A 21,294-nucleotide genomic window follows, 5' to 3' on the forward strand; every position below is an offset into this window, starting at 1 on the left:
GATGTTTTGGCTCAGGTGGATGTTTAATCAAAGGGACACGCAGTTGTGCACAGGGTAAAGGCTGATGCTGGTGGGTGTGTAGGGGCTGACTCATGGGAGGAGACGGTATCTGCGGTGTCTGAAGGGATCTGCGGTGTCTGAAGGGATCACTGGAATTGACGGTGAGCCAGTGTGTCTACAAGTTATTATTCCTCACAACTGAAACATTAACAAAAGTAAAGGACATTAGCATCTCTCTTCAGATATATATCACATTTTTAACAATAAAATTATATTTCAAAAACATTTAGAAAAAATATTATTTTCATCAATCATTTATCCGTTCTACCGTCATCCTTGTGTTGTCCTCCCGTCGACCATGATCTTTCTCCTTCCGGGTCAGAAATTGGAAATTAACTTTTTTTTTCATGCTTTTGTCGCTTTTTTTTAAACGTCTATGTCCCTTTTTTTTAATTCATGGTCAATAAACCTAATTTATGTGACATTATACCTCATGTTTTAGTTTAAAGAAAGAAATTATGAATTATTTTGACTAAAACTAAAGTTAAATCAGAGGATGTTAAGTAAATAACAGACTGGTTTAGGTCAAAGTTTAGTCAGGATACTGTTTTAAAACTATTTAAACATGCTATGAAATTAAACACCCAAAATTCAATGGAAGTCATCATTCATTTTACACGTGGAGAACGCGGAGAACACCCATAGACCCAAGTTATTTTAGGGGGAAATATGGTTGTAAGAAACCCATATTTCTGATATAAAAAACCTCTGAAGACAACACAAGGGTTATATCAGCTCACAGTAGGGCTGGGTACCGCATTCAATAGTTTTTAGGCACCGACCGAATTGCCTCTAAAGTGAAAAAAAATGGAAAAAATGCCTCGTCATTCAATACCCAATGTCAATCTCTAAGGAGTAAATCTCATCAGCGTCAGTGAGCCAATAAGCATGCAGGATGCTTCTACCGAGATCGAATAATGTCTGTGATTGGCTGTCTAACGTTACACGTCGTAGTGACATGCAACAGAGTTACGCACAGAGATGGGGCTCAAGCAGTAGAAGCTGAAAAAATAAGTAAAAAGATTTGTGCCGTAATGTGTAATTTCTTTTTGTTGAAATGGATTTAAAAAAATTGGTATCGTAAAAAAAACGCGGGTAAACGCAGATCTAAGGGTATGGGCGGCATTCAACTGCGTATATGAGAACTTTTGTGAAGGTAAATACAAGCTGGAAAATTGTCTTATTAACTTACATTGTAGCTTGTTTCGCCGCTGCCAACTGCAGCGTTCTTGCCGTTTCCTATGCAGCTTTTGGCAATTTCTTGGCTGTTTTCTCGATTTTTGCTCGCAGGTTTCTCTATAAAGCTCCCCCAACAGCTTCGGAATAGATATTTGGCAACGCTGTCATAAAAACTCGTTGGCGACTCTCCCCCTCCCATCTTCTCCCTCTGGTCATGTGCATTTGTTTTCAAAGAAGCCGGCGAACGCACGGAGCCACGTCCGCTGAGGTTTTTCTCAAAATATTACCCTTCTCTCCCCGGATCCGTAACATTATTCTTTTTTCCTACAATGGCCTTAGAACGCTGTGGGAGCAGAAGCAACTTGCGTTTGCCAATATCAAGCTGACAAGAAACTCTGTGGCAGATAAAGTTTCTGATCAAAGATACTTACAAGTGCAACAGCAAAAACGCCAGGCCAGCATCGGATTTGCAGGCTTCTGTTTGTTTCAGATCTCGCCATTCTGAAAACGTTAGGTCCGATGTTTGAGTCCTCTCTCGGTCAGTCTGCTGTTTCCTCTTTCTCTGTTCCTCCGACAATGCTTTCCTAGCTTTCTGCTTCTTTCTTGCCGGCTCAGCCATGACGATAGTGTGAAAAAGTCCATTGCTACGGGCGGCCCGCCGGCCCAAAGTTAGGGGGGAGCGGGACGGCGACCATTCAACCCTAAAAGTCCTAACCATTCCAATGACTCCGAAGCTGTTCAGTTAAGGTAAATTAAGCTAAAAAAAGGTGTTGTTCCCATCAGTCACTTAGACACAAAAACATAGGAAAATAGGGTCCAGGTTGAAAAAAAAAAACGGTAGTTACCCTTTAATAGCTTGGGATGTTTTTTTTAAAAGATTTCACTGTTTTCTGAACATTTTGTAAAAATCTGTTTTTCACGAAAGACATCACTTGGGCTTTGGAGGACACATGCATTATGCAGGTCTGTTACACCTTTTAACCATGTCAATTTCCCTCACCACCTGCAACCTGCAGCATAACCAACCCACCCATCCCTTCCTTCACTCTCCCTGTGTCTTCTGTCTTCTCCTCTCCTCAGATTTCCAGACCATTTGGGAGCAGGAAGCAGCTTTTTGTGTTGTGTTGTGTCGGCCTGTTTTAATTGGCCCAGGTAAAGCTGGGAATTACAGCAGCCTTGGAGGGGATGTATCAGGTTTAAGCCTCGCTTTTCAGAGGGCCCCTTATTTTGAACTGCGCCTTGTTCAAGAATAGTATGTCCCCATGCTGCTTTGAAACCTGTGCTTCAGGGGGCCACACTGTTGCTGCGTCTATGCTCCAATGCAGTTATGTTGTACATGGGAAATTCACTGGCTCTGCAAAATGTTTTTCCATCAGTCTGTTGATTTGACTACACAACTCAAAAGTTTCCTACTTCATGACAAAAGCACTACTCTGGAAATCCAGAGTTCTCGCAAGAGCAAGAGCTGAATTTACTCAGCGAGTCACTCTGGCATTCCAGACTGATCTCATGAAGTGGCGTATATATGACACGCCAATTCATATTCCATGATTTGCGTGTTATGAAGAGGCTATTTCGCGTGTTTATCAACGCCGTTTGGCCTCCACTGACTTACATCACCTTGCGATTGCGTGTGAATTGCCGGAAATCCGTGCGAAGAGGTTGGTTGGCGTGGCAGGTGGGTAAAACACAGGACTTTCACCAAGGAGAGCCGGGATCGCATCCCATGTGTGGCGTTTCCTTTATGTCCCTCGTATGATGTGTCCTGTGACGTTTGTTATTTTCCTAAACCCAACCCTAAAACCGTTTTTTCTTTTCAACCTAAACCTAACCCCGTTCATCTTTTCCTAATCCAAACCGTTTTTTCTTTTCAACCCAACCCCCACACAAAGACGTTGCAGACTGCAGTCAGCTGTATACAACGTAAACATACACGCGGACAGCTGAAAATGTGTACAGATAACACGCCTCTTGGCTTTAGGAAAGTGGCGTGTATGTTTACGCAAAGTCATGATGTCATGTTGGGCATTCAGTAACGATGCTCATTAACTACGCCCTTGTAGCCGAGCTGCACCAATCACATCGGTGTATCTGATATAGGCGGGCCAGAGGCGAGCTAAACAGATGACGACAGCGCTGCGACGTCAAAGTTATTAGTTTAATCTACCAGTTAGCTCCACATTGCAAGATGGCTAAGAAATAAACACCAGTTGTTAGAAACGGATTTGGCCGCTACAATGAACGAATTAGACTTGGCTTTATATCTAAAAGAGGAACAGAAAATGGCGCTACCAGTTAGCTCCTCTGGTAGCTAAGAGTGTTTAATCTGCTAGTTTGCTCGACTCTGGGATACGGCAAGAGTACAATCTACCAGTTAGCTCCACTGGTAGCTAAGAGTTTAATCTACCAGTTAGCTCCTCTGGTAGCTAAGAGTTTAATCTACCAGTTAGCTCCACTGGTAGCTAAGAGTTTAATCTAACAGTTAGCTCCGCTGGTAGCTAAGAGTTTAATCTAACAGTTAGCTCCTCTGGTAGCTAAGAGTATAATCTACCAGTTAGCTCCGCTGGTAGCTAAGAGTTTAATCTACCAGTTAGCTCCTCTGGTAGCTAAGAGTATAATCTACCAGTTAGCTCCGCTGGTAGCTAAGAGTTTAATCTACCAGTTAGCTCCACTGGTAGCTAAGAGTTTAATCTAACAGCTCCTCTGGTAGCTAAGAGTTTAATCTACCAGTTAGCTCCTCTGGTAGCTAAGAGTTTAATCTACCAGTTAGCTCCTCTGGTAGCTAATAGTTTAATCTACCAGTTAGCTCCTCTGGTAGCTAAGAGTTTAATCTACCAGTTAGCTCCTCTGGTAGCTAAGAGTTTAATCTACCAGTTAGCTCCTCTGGTAGCTAAGAGTTTAATCTACCAGTTAGCTCCTCTGGTAGCTAAGAGTTTAATCTACCAGTTAGCTCCTCTGGTAGCTTCGAGTTTAATCTACCAGTTAGCTCCTCTGGTAGCTAAGAGTTTAATCTACCAGTTAGCTCCTCTGGTAGCTAAGAGTTTAATCTACCAGTTAGCTCCTCTGGTAGCTAAGAGTTTAATCTACCAGTTAGCTCCTCTGGTGGCTTACGAGTTTAATCTACCAGTTAGCTCCTCTGGTAGCTAAGAGTTTAATCTACCAGTTAGCTCCTCTGGTAGCTAAGAGTTTAATCTACCAGTTAGCTCCTCTGGTAGCTAAGAGTTTAATCTACCAGTTAGCTCCTCTGGTGGCTAAGAGTTTAATCTACCAGTTAGCTCCTCTGGTAGCTAAGAGTTTAATCTACCAGTTAGCTCCTCTGGTAGCTAAGAGTTTAATCTACCAGTTAGCTCCTGCTGGTAGCTAAGCGTATGGGGCTCTGGATACGTCACCCCGTGTATTGTTGTGATTAGTCGTAGTGTTATTCAATTGCGTGCAGTGAGATGTTCAAATGCATGCTTGGTGCCGCCCCTCGAGTTGGGCCATTTTCATTACTCATTGCCAGACCCTTAATCTTTTGGATTTGGGTCTGGATTTCCAGGCTAAAAAAGCACAGCAACGCTCCAACAATAATGACATTCATCAGAAACTTCACCTTATATTGAATCTTTAGTAGCTCATGAACCTACAGCCAGACATTTCACTGTGACATCAGAGCTCATCTGTCTGTGTCTCTGTGCTGCTCAGGCTTCTGCTACCAATTTGTTACTGATACAGTGATGGATGACATTTACAGACAAACTGTGGCTAACTTACTCCATATGTATATGTCCATTATAATGACCCATACAAAAATAGGTCAACTCATGAGTGTAGCAGACTCAGGACACACCACTCTCTTTGGATCCTTTTCTTTACTGATTGAGGCTGTAATAATACAACATGTGACAGGGACTGCGTCAGTTCACACCCTCTTCTCAGACTAACACCATTACATGAGTGCGCATGTTACTATCATATACATATATTTCGTGTGGAGTGTCACATGCTTAGAGTTTAAACTGGTCTCACAGCACGCATCCCCACATCACATCGCAATATTCTTGGACAATTATGTACAATAATTCCTGCAATAGTTACCAGCTACATGGACAAAAGTGTTATTTATTAATTCACTGCTGCTACATTCATACTGTAGGCCTACACTGCACTACAATTACATTTGTACAATACATTGAAACAATCTTTTTAACCTAATCTGACTTGTAACCTAATCTCATTTAACTCTACTTAACGTTACTTATTTACTGTATACACTTATTGACTCACTCTTATCTTACTCTTATTTTACCTTGAATGTGACTGTGAGCAACTGCAACTAAACAATTTATTCTGATTCTGTTTTTAATGCATACATTGTGAACTGACAGGATTACATTTCACATGGCAAATAAATTCATTGTTTGATTGATTGATTGATGAATTGATTGGAACTAATGTCAAAGATGATAAATGTTTAGACTGACACTTTGGTTTCTTTTTTTTTTTTTTCAAACAAACAGATATCCTTATTTATTTATATTTTTAATGTTTGCCAATTAAATTTGTTTGATAAAAAAGACATATCTGACCAATGATCAAACTAAGCAAACACCTTTACGCCTGAAATGGAGATATATTACCAGTTGACTGGTAGCACTAACCAGCAAAGAGCAAACATTTTGCAATCTTTGAAACAGTTTAAGAGTCCTGGTTATGCTTTTTGGGGTTTGCCAAAAAGTCTTTCATCTGCCAGGTTTTTAACATGACAAAACAAAAAAAAATTTTATCATCACTGAATCTTGGACTAATCCTGATGATTGTGCCACGCTCACTGAGTCATGCTCCTCACAATATGTTTTTTTCTCCATCATTTTAAAATGAACTGCCCATTTGATCTGTTTTAATCTACTGATCCCCTAAACTTACGTCTGGTTTTATTTAGGAATTTTCAGACCTGTTATCGAGTCACCATGTTACAATATGACATAGTGTTTATCCTTGTTGATTTTATTATCCATAATTTTTTCCGATCGACAGATTTAGCAAGTAAGTCCACAAACTTCACATGCAGGCTATTTTTAAGATAGCACGGTGTCACCGACTCACCGGCACTGAAGACACACCTTCAAGCGGGTAGCTCTGTTGTAATGGAAATGCAAATCCCTTCTTGCTGAACTGATGCGCCAAGCCAAGCCGAACCAAGCCAAGCCAAGCCAGCACATGTGGATGGAAAAACCCTATTATACACCAGCAAGTGCTGAACCAGAGCCTCTAGGATAGTGAAGGATTCTCACCTTGCCAGCGACAGACTACTCCAACTCAGACAATCTCCTGATCCAACACAGGTGGATGATGAACTCTCTGTCCAAAGCTTCTGTTTGTAAAAATGTGCAATTTATCTATTCTATAGCAGTTGTGCTAAAATTAAATATGAAAATATGCACATTCACCTTTTAATACTTTGATTACTTACAATGTATTATGATTTATACGTTTGGTCTTTTAAATGTTATCCTTTATGTAGATTTGTTTATTATTGTTGTCCATCTTGGTGCACACAATTAGTTTTTTTGGGGGCATTTCAGCCTTTAAAAGGTAACTACCGTTTTTTTTTTTTTAACCTGGACCCTATTTTCCTATATTTTTGTGCCTAAGTGACTGAACAACAATCTTTGACATTGGTCCAGTATTAAGCGAGATCGCTGCAGTCGGCAGTTAGCGAAACAAGCTACAATGTAAGTTAATAGGGCAATCATTGTCCAGCTTGTATTTACCTTCACAAAAGTGGTCATTTTGCCGCTGACAGACTCAAATTAATATTCTAAGTGTCTGACAACATTATGGAAAGGATTTCTACAGAGATAGACCTTTAAAACCTCTTTGAGACCTTTCTGTTTAACCAGAAACAGCTCTGAAGTCACTAGCGCTAAACCCACCAGACCCCATTAAAAAAAACAATACTTCTAGCGTGTATAGAGCCAACATATTTTCACAAGTAAGTCAGTAAACTGTGTTTATTTCAACCAAAACTAGAGTTGTGATGGTTGGAAAAGTGGAAAGATGACCCAAAACAGCTTTTCATAGTTTTATTTTGTTTCTGTCGACTTTGAATGAAGTGTGTTTTACGATGCTAAAACTACTGTTTATTTACATGGAGTCTGGTGGGTTAAGCAACGCAATTTCACAGATGTTTTTATGTTTAAAAAAAGGATCTTACTCTTTAACAGAAAGGTCGACCTCCTTAGAAATCCTTTCCATAATGTTGTCAGACACTTAGAATATTAATCTGAGCCTGTCAGCGGCAAAACGAGCACTTTTGTGAAGGTAAATACAAGCTGGACAATCCTCACACTATTTCTTACCTGCTGGCAATAGACTTGAGTCGGATTAAAGGTGGAGTCAGCGATTCTGGAGAAGGATTGTTGTACACAAATAGACCCCTCCCTTCAGTGCTCCTTCAAAACATTAGCATGCGCCAGATTTATCTCTCTCTCTGACCCTCTCGCTCCTACTGCCTTTCTCTTTATACATCCATGGCCTTTCCCCTGTCCTGTGTACGAGCACCAACAGAATAGTGTTATGTTACTTGTTCTGAGCCACTCTGTTTGCTTCCCAATTACTGACCCAGGGCTGTGTATGAACACACAGAATGGAGAGCTAGCGGACCGTGAGGAGATATTCGCTGAATTTGACCAAAAGTGTACCGATTTGAATCGCAGACTCCACCTTTAAATGTATAATTCTGCATAGAAGCTCCTGCAATATTGAATTCATTCCCTTTCGGATCATCGTCTGCCACCTCCTGTCATTTGGATTAAAAGGCCAATACTCAGGCAGCATCGCTGTTCACACGTTCACTGTATCATTCATGTATCACTCAGCAGGAGACTTGCAGAAATATGTGGGATGATAAAACATCCGATGTCTTACAATGTGCAGCAATGCTGTAGCATGTCAGAGCAGCTTCTTGACTTACCGCTCAACATCCCAGATGCGAAGAGGGGAGAAGTTCTCGCAGCATGCGGTGCCTGTTACAAAGGTTCTGTACAGAGAGAGAGAGCGAGAGAGAGAGAGAGAGAGAGAGAGAGAGAGAGAGAGACAGAGAGAGAGACAGAGAGAGAGACAGAGAGAGAGAAGAGGAGACAGACAGAGAGAATCAATAGTCTCACAGAAACTACGCAAACCAGCTGAGCTCAAACTCTGGAACAAGTGTTAATGACAATAACTTTTGTTTTGATTAACAGGTGTATCATTTGGTACAAAGCTTAAAAAAAAAAAAAAAAAGGGGAAATGCCCATTAGAAGTTTGTAAAGTCCAAGGCAACATTTTCAAATGCCTCGTTTGGACACAAAACACTCAATACATTCAATATGAAATCATTTTAAAAAATAAAATGGATTGCCACATAGATCTAAAATGAATGACACCGACAAACAAAAATTCCAAACATTCCTTGACCCTTGAACAGTTTCAGACTTAATATATTGGCCTATGTATTTATTCATGCTTATTGCCCACTAAGTGTTCAATGCATGGACTTTCATTTGCCAACAGTTAACATTATACAAAAAGGGACAAGGTGATTTTTATATCGTCATGTAGGAGGACACCAACATCTGTCGCCGTTGTCATTTTCATCCCATGAAAGTATGTGTACTTCATTGGTTAAGGATGCGTCTGCTGAGGAGACAGCACACACACCGCCATGTAGGGCTTGTCTACCACTCTGGATTTAACAAAGAACGATTCCCCTTGCTGTCACATAGCAGCACACACACACACACACACACACACACACACACACACACACACACACACACACACTTGTCCCTGCCTCCATCCACCAAACATTGTTTCCCAGCAGAAGAAAAGAGAATAAAACTACAACAGTCGTGATCCTTTGATTGGAGTGGCAGGTCCGAATTAGCAGCCTAGGTATGCACAGTGAATACCACGCATGTGGAGAGGTGGGGGAGCTGTGAAAGGAGAGGGGAGGAGTGCTGTGGGAGTGGGCTGATGGGGTGTGTTTGGGTGTTAGAAGCTATGTAGAGGGTGGGGCGGTGACCAGGGGTGCTGGTGGTAGGGGGGCTTCTGTTGGGCCGGGCCGAGTCTCAGGGCTTAGTGCCCTCCTACAGGGTTGACGGACAGGGGGGAGGGCCCACCTTCCACACACAGAGAAATAGTTACTGACGTGCTGTTGGCTGGATGAGAATACCGTAGACGTAGGAGACAGAAGCATAGAGAAATAATAAACATCATGAAGTGGATGAAGAAGGGAAATCACTACGAAATGTTATATCGGTTGAACTCTTGCAGGAGGTTGGGCAGCTCTGACTGCAGGCTTTAAACAGTCACACATCTGAAGCCAGTGAACATATGAGTTGTAACTTCCAGCAGGAACAATGCTTCCAGGCCGATATTCAGCCCCATGTTCTGGTTAGCCAAAAGTACCATGTCAGATGGTTCAGCAACACTGAAGCTACAAAGACATTTTACATATTGTAAAGACATGAAATTACAAACATGCTTCTCTTCTTATTCTTTACCAATGCAATTCACATTATATAAGAAACACACTGACACATTAGGGCTGCTACCCGGTTTATGATGAACTAGAAGGGCACTCTAAAAGTGCAGACCGCAGCCAAGGCATGGCCTACCTCACAATGTTGGCAAAGTGAAAAATAATGTGTGTATCCGCCTTGGATCGGAATTGGATTCTCCTTTGGCCCATGCTAAACCCTTCCACCTAGTTTCATTAAAATCGGGCTGGTAGTTGTTTCGTAATCCAAACACACCAACAAACCACACCAAAAACATAACCTCCTTGGCTAATGTATAAAGTTATTACCAATAAGTAGCTCCTAGAAACCAAAAAAAGGTTACGTTTTTCTAAAGAGCTGAATAAAACCCCAAACTATTCAACTGAATAGTTTGAATACTTGATAAATGACTTATGAAATAAATGTCATTGCACTAAACCATTAACTGACATCATTTCAGCGCTAATAAACAGAAAGTTGAATGGCAAAAGTAAGACCTCCCCCAGGTAGACACTAGGAATGCACCGAATCCAGATTTTTAGGGTTCAGCCAAATACCAAATCCACTGGTTGAGATTCTGCTGAATCCTCCTCCCATCCTCAGTCCATTAACACAGTAAACACATTAATGAAGTAAACAACGTCCACAGCCTCTAAAATAGTTACATGTGTAACCGAGGGTTTCTTATATCGTCTAGACTGAGGTTTGGCTTTAAAATAAAGACACAGGCTTCCAATGCTGGAACCAAGACGCCACTGCATGTCTCACTTTATTCCACCCCGACACAGTCAACCGTCAGAAAATACAACACTTTATTCACTTCCGTTTTTCCCGTCGCAATAAAAGCTCTATGTTTACTGTAACTTCCTCTTAACCTTCAACTGAGAGGTTACACAATAAAATACCTTACACGTGTAAGTATGTGGAATTCACGCGCTCTTTCCACATCGTAGGAAAGCACATCGCTATCGCCAGATGAGTGAACCAATTTTTCGCTAACCAATGTATGATGAAGGCATGTTGGGTGGGTGAAATTAGAAAGCTATCGTTAGCTAACGAGCAGCAGCAGTCGCTCCACTTTCTCACAGCCTACTGCATTGAACGGTCCACCTACATTACGTCAACCAGCGTAGTGTGCGAAGTGCAAGCGTAGGGTTCGGTGGAAAAAAATTCTAAGGTTCGGCAGAAACCGAACCCGAATCCTGGATTCGGTGCATCCCTGGTAGACGCCGAGACATATTTTAATCCAAATATATTTTAGGTATAGGGCATCCAAATTTAAGCATCAGTTTCATTATTTTATTGGCCTATCCCACCCTGCACAGGCAGCTGCTGCCGTGGTCCTGCTCGACGCCCTGCACTGCCACAACTATTATTATTTCTAGTCATAGTTCGATCATCTTTATTGTTACTATAAGTGCCACGGAGCATCATTCCAGCTGCTATAATTGTTATGAATCATATCATCATCAGTGTCCCTGTGTCCCAACCGCCAGCGGCAGATGGCCGCCCACCTAGAGCCAGGGTCTGTCTGAGAGTTCTGCCTAAAAAGGAAGTTTTTCCTCGCCACTGTTGCACTAAATGATTGCTGGTGGGAAATAGTTGGGTCTATGTAAATCGTAGAGTGTGGCCTAGACCTCTATCTGTAAAGTGTCCAGAGATAACTCCTGTTGTGATTTGAAACTATAAATAAAATTGAATTGAACATGACAACACTAAAGTATGCCTCCGTATCTCCTGCATAGGGACCATGAACTGTTAAGGATTAACATGTTGTTATTCTTGAGGATATTGCTAACAAGTCATTTGCAGCCTGTAGATAAGCCAGATGGCCTTATCTAGATATATACGGGTTAAAGAAAATCCCAGAAATTGTTTCAGGGACTGACTGTATGTATATTCAAAGCAGAAACCACAATTATGTTGACCCCAAGGTTGACTCCCTGCCTGCAAACCACAGTGAGAGGAAGGAAGCTATTAGCGCCAGCTGTGGTAGAGCATAGATCAGGAACACGGTCAGAACGTGACCCGAGTCTGTACCTTCATTTAAACAAGACAACCAGTGCTCCTGTCCTGTTGTCACATTTGTCTTATTCTAGTGCAATGTCTGTTCAAAGCATGCCTGTTGGGAAAGGGCTGATTCCTTTGGCCTGTGGAATTGCTGCTTGCAGCTTTCTCCAGAACTGCACTGCAAACAACTTTACACTCGACACTGTGCTTCCCTGTGTCCTGAGAAATACACCTGCCTAGGGCTGGCCGATATGGAGAATATCAGACAGCACGATATTCCTGACCAAATACAGCGATACCGATATTGCAACGATATTGTAGGGTTGACAATTGGTGCTTCCACAAAATGTTTTTTACAGTAAGATTTTAGATAATCATTAATAATGTGGTAACAGTTGTAAAAAAAGTGAAATTGTATACTGACTATGTTGACATACGGTACATGCACAAAAATAGTGTGGTGTTTAAACAAATCTGCTAATCTTCAAATGTTTCACGACAGATTTTCTGAGAAAATTGAGTTAGTACGTGCTTGTTATTATCAATTTAGACAATGTAATTGTATATCATGATATCTCGATATAGGATTTCATCACGATATGATTCCATCGAAAGACGATAAACGATCATATTGAATTATTGCCCAGCCCTACACCTGCCATGTCATAGTTGCCACGTCCTCTAGCGCTTCTAGAATATAGGCGTCATTTGCTAACAGCTAGCTATTTGGGACCAGGCTATTTCCAGGAACAAAAAACATCCATTTGAAAAAGTTCCATCGCTGGGGCCTCATCACACAAACTTCTTATCTCAGTTTACGATGACATTTAGCATTTTTGGTATTACAGAAACATGTTTCCTAACTGCATTTTGGGAAAAAGAATAGCTATTACGGAACCGTCCTTGAGGAGTCGTATTTACCGACATATACACACACACACACACACGGCTCCGCCAGTTATTCCTTAAAGGAGTTCGCTACTTGTATAACACATTTTAGTTAGTAAGGCAGGAAGTAATTAAGTAAAGTTTATTTCTAGAGTACAAAAAACAATAAAGTGCTGTATAAAATAACACTGAAATGTAAACATAAAAAGTAGAAAGAAACACACACAAAAAGAGCATTCCTATAACAACAAGACAACATGACGCATCTCCAGTCTCTCTTCCTTCATCTGTTCTTGGATGTACTGTAGTGGGTGACAAAGAGCGAGCCGTACCCACATACAGTGCATAATATAGCAATTTACATAGCATTTCTAATATCTGGTCTATTTACTGTCAGTGGCCAGTAGAGAGCTGAGAGGAAACAAGGAAAAAAAGAGAGAAGGGAAACGAAAGGCAACACAGGTCCCTGGCCAGACCCAAACCAGGGATGCTGCAGTTATTGGTCATCGCCTTAAACCCCCCCATGCCAACGAGGCGCCCAAACACAATAACCAATTATACTGGGTGTTATTTTCAAGAAGAACCACCATGCAAGAAGCACTTCCTTAAAGCGTAACTCCCGCCAAAATGTAACCTAGGGTCTTTTTGTGAATGTACCCGAGTCAAACTTTTGTTTAAAAGCATATTTAGAACGGAATCGCCACTTTTAAGATGTACCGTATTTTAGTTTTTCGGTCAAATGACCTTTTGAATGGGAGTAATAAGGGGCAGTTTTATGCTAGCCTCAAAATATCTATTTTTAAACCACTAAGAAGGCTCGACACAACATGAGACTTTGCTCCAAGTATCACCAGGGGCTCTACACCTTAACCAAAGCATTGACAACATTGGTTGTGTACCCAGAGTTCACTAAAAAGAAAGGTTTTAACAACTCACTGTAGCTGTTGTTCTTCCGGTCGCCGTCTATCGAGCCAGTCAGAAATAGTCGAGGGAGGAGAGTAAAGATGGAAAGCTCCAAAAGCTTAGTTCCATATAAATGCACGGATAATTCGTTGTTTTGTCGTTGGTGAAACACAATATTGACCTTGTAGTTGAAAAAGGAGCCTCATATAAGAATGACATTTCCTCCTATGGAGTCCGTTTATTCGCATTCGGAGATCGACTATTTTTGACTGGGAAAATGGCGGCTAGCGTAAACAACAACTGCTAACGTGAGTTGCTCAAAACCTTTTTTAGTAAACTCTGGGTACACAACCAATGTTGTCAATGCTTTGGTTAAGGTGTAGAGCCCCTGGTGATACTTGGAGCAAAGTCTCATGATGTATCGAGCCTTCTTAGTGGTTTAAAAATAGATATTTTGAGGCTAGCATAAAAGTGCCCCTAGCTCTCCCATTCAAAAGGCCATTTGACCGAAAAACTAAAATATGGTAAATCCTAAAAGTGGCGATTCCGTCCTAAATATGCTTATAATCGAAAGTTTGACTCGGGTACATTCACAAAAAGACCCTAGGTTGCATTTTGGCGAGAGTTACGCTTTAATTCTGTCTCACCAATCTGAAAGAAAACCTACACTGGTCTGGAGATGTCGACTGGGCCGTGTGCCACTCAGTACCCTGGAGCAAAAGTTGTATGCCATATTTTTTATTGAGCGTCCCTTCTGTAGATATTATTATACCACAATACCCCACCAATGCCCTTAATAAAACATTAATATTCAAATGGAATTCATCTGTAAAAAGGCTACGCAGCAGTCCATGCAGAAGCAAACAGAGCTGTGACTGAGGGATGCTGTTGGCATCAACACACACATGTACTGTCAAAGGAAGCTGCTGAGGAGTGGGATGTGTTGGGGGGGTTAAACGGTTGGAAGGATGGGGCTGGGGGGGGGGGGGCACGTCTAAGTGCGGCATACAGGCAGCTGTCAGTTCCATTAAGCAGTGCAGCCCATTGGCAGGCCCTCGGTAATTAGTGTTGGGTAAACTCATTTATGGCCCAAATGGGTCGGGTGGGGCCGGGACCAGTATGCTCGGTGGGTGACCTCTGACCCCGCTGACACAGGATACAATAGGGTTACGGTCACACTCACTGTCTGGACCCTATTACTCTCCATTACTCACATTACTCACCCCTCACTGGGCCGGGGCGCTGGCAGAGGCAGGACAGAGGACACCAGCCATACAATGAAAGAATGACTCCCCCCTCGTCTCCCACAGCTCTCTCACCCCGCTGAAGGGCCAACCAGGTCTGATCTGAGGTCAGAGCTTGCACTGATATTATAGCTGCTAAGGTCAGAGCCTCTCTCGCCTAATGTGGGGCAGGTGTCCCCCCTAAACACACACATATGCACACACACACACAGTCATATCTCTGACCAAAGTCCCGATATGTGCCTCCCCTGCCTCCCCCTCTCACTCCTCCTCTCATCATTAGCAGCATGCTGGGCCTTTGCTGCCGTTTGGGTAACCTCATCAGCTGGCTGTATTATCTAAGGGCCTGTGTGGCAGAGTCACACAAACTAACTCAGTCCTCAGTGGGAACCCAGCCCCACCACACACACACACACACACACACACACACACACACACAGAAGCACAGATTACAAATATGAAGAGACACATCTATACACATTCACAACACTCATTCATGCACGCTCAATCATACAGGCTGACAAACACACACACACACACACACACACACACACACACACACAGAGTACAAAGTGTGAGTACCCCTGCTGGGAGTTAAGTCTAACAGTACCAACATTGTTAGCTCCAAATTAACAAACTGACCGCGCAGTAGGGATGGGCATCGAGAACCTGTACTAAACTGGTCGGTTCTGGGTTGGTCGGTACCGAAGTATCGATAAGCTCCTGGACAAAAGATCCTTCTATCGATTTTTATGTAACGCTGCCGGGCACCCGCCGAGTCTGAGGGTCTGGGAATGATTTTTAAATTAAATGTGTTTACAGGCTATACAACAAGTAGTGAACTCCTTTGAGGAATAACTCAGCGCATATGTGCATATAATGTAAACCAGTGAGCAGTAAAGAGAGATAGTCCCCATAGTAATATACAGGCTTATATTGCAATCTCTTAGGTCTACATGGTGTACCTATATTTAAATAAACACACAGTAGCAGAGTTTATGTGGTGTCTTTTATTTTACTCGTGTTTTTTTCATGAGTCAGAACCAGGCAACAGCTGTGAGGGAGACCGCGTGTCCTCCGCCCCCCCCGTGCTGGACCACCACCCCGACCCTGTCTCCTGACAGCAGAGGGGCTGGAAAAACAAGCCGAAATAAGTCGGTCAATGGCAGAAATAAATCGTTCACTTGTGGCCATTAACGATACTTTAAAAGAGAAACGAAACCAGAAGAATAAATAAAAATGTTGTGCATCGTCATGTTTCCTTTATTGAGTATCATTGCCAAACATAACAATATACCTTTTAATAGCGAGGAATAATATCCTGTCTCATTCGTATAGCCCCCAGTTGGGGCTGTGCTGGACACTGCTCTCTGGGCATCGGGTCATCTGGCTCCAGAACCCCACAGGCTAAAACAATGTTGCAGAATGTTTCTGCCGTGTATAGTAGGGTCCCCCCCGCTGATGCAAGACCATGAGCCATCTGCCCTTAATCAATCCGATGGGGCGCTCCACCGTGGCCCGTGCGCGTACGTGTGCACTGTTGTACCGGCGAATAAAGGTCCTCTGAAAGAGCCAGATCTGCCATTGCTGATAAGTGATGAACTGATGACTTCTCCTTCTCCTGTTAAACTTTTTATATGCTGCACCGCAAGTCCACACTGACTCCAAAACTTGCGTACAAAAGTTCAGACCAGACGTGAGATGTTATCGCAGCCTACGCTCACGTTCAAATTGATAAATGCCTTGCTTTGCGTAGGAATCGGCGTATGCCCGTCCTACGCCTGTTTTTGGTCGTACGCACGTTTCATAAATGAGGGCCAGTGTGTGTGACGGTGAAGTTAGCAGTTAGCTGTGAATATAACATTAGCAGTGCAGTGTGAGTGTGCGTGTGTCTGTGTGAGAGAGACGGCAGTGAATATTAAGCAATAAGGTTATAGCTGTGAACATAGCCGAGCAGTGTCTGTACAGTTTAGGCTAACAACTAACAACTCCTTAAGACCCAAGCCAAGTTCCACCTGCTGCCTTAAAGTAACTATATGTAACTTTTGAATGTTTCTGAAACTGTCATTTTCCATCAAAAGTTGTATCGTATCGCTATTTTTACATGATTTACGGCAGGTAGACGGCGCTACAGTCACACATTCTGAAGGGTCACAGATTTCGGTGTAACAGCGGAAAACCCTGTGTTATTGTATCCAGCCAGGTAAAAGGTAGCAGGAGATTTTTTTAATATATATTTTATATATAATTGTTCCAACCACAATAAGCATTTTACAACATTTTTCGAAATGTTCAACGCACAATGTTTCAAATGCTTTTTGAATAAAAAATTTAAACCCAGGTCTCGCCAAGAAGTGCAGATGAAAAAACGAAATGCTGAAGTCTGATTCGATTTATTGGGATCTCCATTAGCCGGGGTCATAGCCACAGCTATTCTTCATGGAGTCCACCCAAAACTTGTGCATCTGTACATTGCCGTGCAGAATAACATTAAAAACAGGCACCAAACAAAACCACATTCAGTATATCACAGAAACAAAGTAATAACAGAGACCTAAAAACATTCAACTCAACACAACACAGGACCTAGTTTCAATTATTCACAGAATGTAGAGATGAGAACAAACAAAAGCATACATAAAACCCTTAATGAGACTGGCAGCAGTCATCGAATATTAGCAAATGCAGAGAACTGCTCAGCTATGTTCCTTAAATATATTTCTATTTTCTTGAATGACATAACTAGGCATGGGGCCCTATCTTGCACCCGGCGCAGCGCAAAGCCCGACGCAAGTGTCTTTGTTAGTTTAAGACCGATGCAGTCGTCAGTTTCCCATCCAGCGCCCGCGTCGTTTAAACAGCAAATTCACCTGCGCCCATCTGTGGCCCACAGGGAGGTGTGTTCAGGTGCATTCTGGGCGTGCTGGTCTTACAGGGAGGTGTGTTCAGGTGCATTCTGGGCGTGCTGGTCTTACAGGGAGGTGTGTTCAGGTGCATTCTGGGCGTGCTGGTCTTACAGGGAGGTGTGTTCAGGTGCATTCTGGGCGTATTGCTATCTTGAGGCAGCAGAAAGTGATGGCACCATTGACCAACAAAAACCTGGTCTACAGTCAATAACGCAGCATTTCATTGTTATTTTAACAGAGCATTAGTAAAATGCTCCTAGGCTCGTGCACAACGCTCGCATACTATGCTTGTTACACACACAGGGACGCACAGCAGCACACAGAAGATTACAAATAAAAATATTACGGTGCAAATCCTCCATCATAACAGCAATGCTCCAAGGTCCAAACGTGCCTGGCTTTTAAAGGGAATGGGAGATGATCTCTGATTGGTTGATTGCATGTTACGCCCAAAACGCACCTCTGATTAATGAAGACACTAAGTACAACCCTTTTGAACCATGCGCCCGGACCCTTTTTTCCGCCGTCAAACTAGCAAAAGTGGATGTGGACACGCCCTAAACGCACCTGCGCCAGGCGCTTCACGCCGTGACCTCAGAACGTTAAAATAGGGCCCATAGTGTTCCTGTTACTCATGGCTCTGTATACTACAGTATTTTACCTTACCTTAGGTAGTGTGAATCTGCCTTTCAGTAGCATGCCTGGTGCTATAATCATGTTCATCAGAACTGAAACAAAAATGCTGACACAACACCCTCGGTCTGATTGTCAACCGTCATAGGCAGGGTAAGGTATTGTTCCATAGCCTTGCTTGGTAGGTATAGTTTATGATTCTTGATTGCTGTTTTATATTGATGCAATAGAACATGAAAATATCAATGACACTGCCTGCATTGTGAGTTTGGCTCTATTGAAACAAATATGGAAAAAAATAAAATAAAATAATTTAAAAAATAAGTGATGGCAGAACAACCCAACAGCACATGTCAGGCTTGCCCGATGATGGCGGTACTGAGGCCTGTACTACGAATCCAGATCAACATGCCCTGGATTTCTTTCAGTTATCCGGCTTCACTAACCCTAACAACCGCGGTCCCGCATAACCTGTGTCACGACGCTGGATAACAACTAGTTCAGTCAACTCAGGGTTTCCCAATCCAGCAGCACGTGCGTTCACATAAAAGAGGCGGTGTTTGCGCACCACGACCAATCGCAAACATCTACCAGAGCCGCATATTTTAAACAAGAAGAGCAAACTATAATTCTACATAAATATGAAGAACACAAACACGTTTTACAGGCAAAATGCAGGAAGGAAAGCTGGCAGAAAAAGCTGACGCTGTTTTACGTAAATCACAACGCTTATCCTATCAATATCACTTCCAGTGGTGTCGTTTACGTGATAGTAAGCTCCAGGATTTCTATATAGGCTACCCACTTAAAAATGCCCAATGACATGTAACAACATAGGCTACTTTCCATTATATTTTTGATACATTTTGAATTGTCATCCGTGCTTTTTTCTTAACATCTATAGGCTGAATAAAGGTATTTTTACCGTAAATTGGTGCATTAAAGTGTCGGAATGCAGGAAATGAAGTCGTTGATGCTTAAAACTGTCCTGGGGGAGGACACCCAGGCCCCCCCACTATGATATGCCCCCCCCCTCCCCCAAAGGCAGATTCTGGCCAACATACAGTAGGCTACAGTACACCCACTATAATAGCCTACATTAGACTACACTGGTCACTTCCCCATCAGTCAGGCACAAGATCTGACCATGATTACACTTTTGCTTTCCATGAACTGTCGTTGCTTTAGCCTTTTATTTCAGTTGAAACCCTGGCAGTTGTAAGTGAGCATGAGAGAAAATAAAAAAAACACATAACAAAACATAATTCTAACCGATGTGCGTATTGGCAACACACAGCTGAAGAAGCCGACAAATAGCCTATATGTAATTCCCTCCGCTTAAAAATCTAAATCTTTCATACAGATACCCATCAGTGAATGTTAACGGGGTTGTTGGTCTCTAAATGTTTTAACTTTTATGAGCGCGCCCCTCTCCCCCCACTCTCTCTCTCTCTCTCTCTCTCTCTCTCTCTCTCTCTCTCTCTCCCTCTCTCTCTCTCTCTCTCTCTCTCTCTCTCTCTCTCCCTCTCTCTCCCTCCCTCCCTCCCTCTCTCTCTCTCTCTCTCTCTCTCTCTCTCTCTCTCTCTCTCTCTCCCTCTCTCTCTCTCTCTCTCCCCTCTCTCTCTCTCTCTCTCTCTCTCTCTCTCTCTCTCTCTCTCTCTCTCTCTCTCCCTCTCTCTCTCTCTCTCTCTCTCCGCGCGCCGAGCTCCACCTGATCTTCTAAGAACGGTGACGCCGTTATCAACCGAGTATTGATTGGTCAGTAGGCGGTGCTTTAACACCGGTTGATCTCTAATCTCCAACTTAACCTGCTCCCGACCAGGTTAGGTGTTCAGCATGAGTTACTGTTAGTTATTGAACCCGATCACAAGTGATCCACCGTCGTGGTACAGAAAACCCTGGGTTGAACCTGAAGTTAGCTCGTTAACGCCAAATCTTGCGTCGTAGTACAGGCCTCTGCACAATGTAGTTGTTTGCCAACTGAGGGGAGAGATACAAAACGTTTTAGAAAAGGATGTGAACTTACAGTGAAACTGCCCCTACGTGATTATTTTTTGGAATTGGTGGCTTAACTATTTAATATATAAAATGTTTGAAAATTGCAATAAATGTTCATCACAAAGTGTGTCATTGCTCGATGTGTGTGACCAACAGTTCAAAACCAAAACAGATTTACTTTACAATGATGTTAGAAGTATGAACCAGCAAATGTTTTGGCATTTTTACCTGACACATGATGAATGACAATTAATCCAATTGCATTTTTGGTTGACTGATGAATTACTCAATTAAACTGATGAACTAATTGCGTCAACATGAGATGGAACCATGTTAAAGAGAGGAAAAAAAAAGAAAGAAACCCATTCAAGCTGTCACAGATTTAACGTGAGGATGCGGCCCGAGCCGTGATGATGATGATTTCACTTTGAGCCTGTGTAGCTGTACGATTGTGCTTGTGTTCTTATTATGAGTAAATGCCATGTATTTGCAGAAAATGCAAAAGCTTACCTAAACAGCGCCACATTTTAAAAGTTAAGGATTTCAATGTGTGGAACCTGGCTGTGATAGCGCTTGTGACCCTGAGTGACAAATTATTTTAAATTCCTTCATAATGGCCGTCTTGACTTTTGTTGGAATTAGGGAATTCCAAACAAGTCTTCTATTAAGAGGACATAATACAAACACAAAAAGTAAGTCAGTATTAATCTCAGCCTCTGCCCCGAGGACCAATTACACATGAATGCAAGAGAACAGCCCACATCCCCGCTATGGGAATGTGGAGGCATTTGGCTATGGACTCCAGGGGCGGTTTAGCTCTGCCCTGTCACCCCCCCCCCCACCCCCCCCCCCCCGTCAGAAAAAGGGTTGTTAATTTGTTGCGCTTGACCCCGGGCTTTGTGTCTGACGTGTATCTAGTTTGTAAAAAGTGCTTTTATCTGCTTTCTAAAT

General features: G+C 42.5%; 1 protein-coding gene across 1 annotated transcript in view; it reads right to left on the minus strand.

The window, feature by feature from the left end:
* fbxw4 (F-box and WD repeat domain containing 4) overlaps positions 1 to 21,294 on the minus strand; it is a 71,888-nt gene that overhangs the window by 18,682 nt on the left and 31,912 nt on the right. The window contains exon 6 of the mRNA XM_078273316.1: positions 8,195 to 8,260. Coding sequence (XP_078129442.1) covers positions 8,195 to 8,260 — 66 coding nt within the window. The remainder of the gene's footprint in view (positions 1 to 8,194; positions 8,261 to 21,294) is intronic.

The sequence above is a fragment of the Sander vitreus genome, chromosome 17 (assembly GCF_031162955.1).
Source record: "Sander vitreus isolate 19-12246 chromosome 17, sanVit1, whole genome shotgun sequence".
NCBI lineage: Eukaryota > Metazoa > Chordata > Actinopteri > Perciformes > Percidae > Sander > Sander vitreus.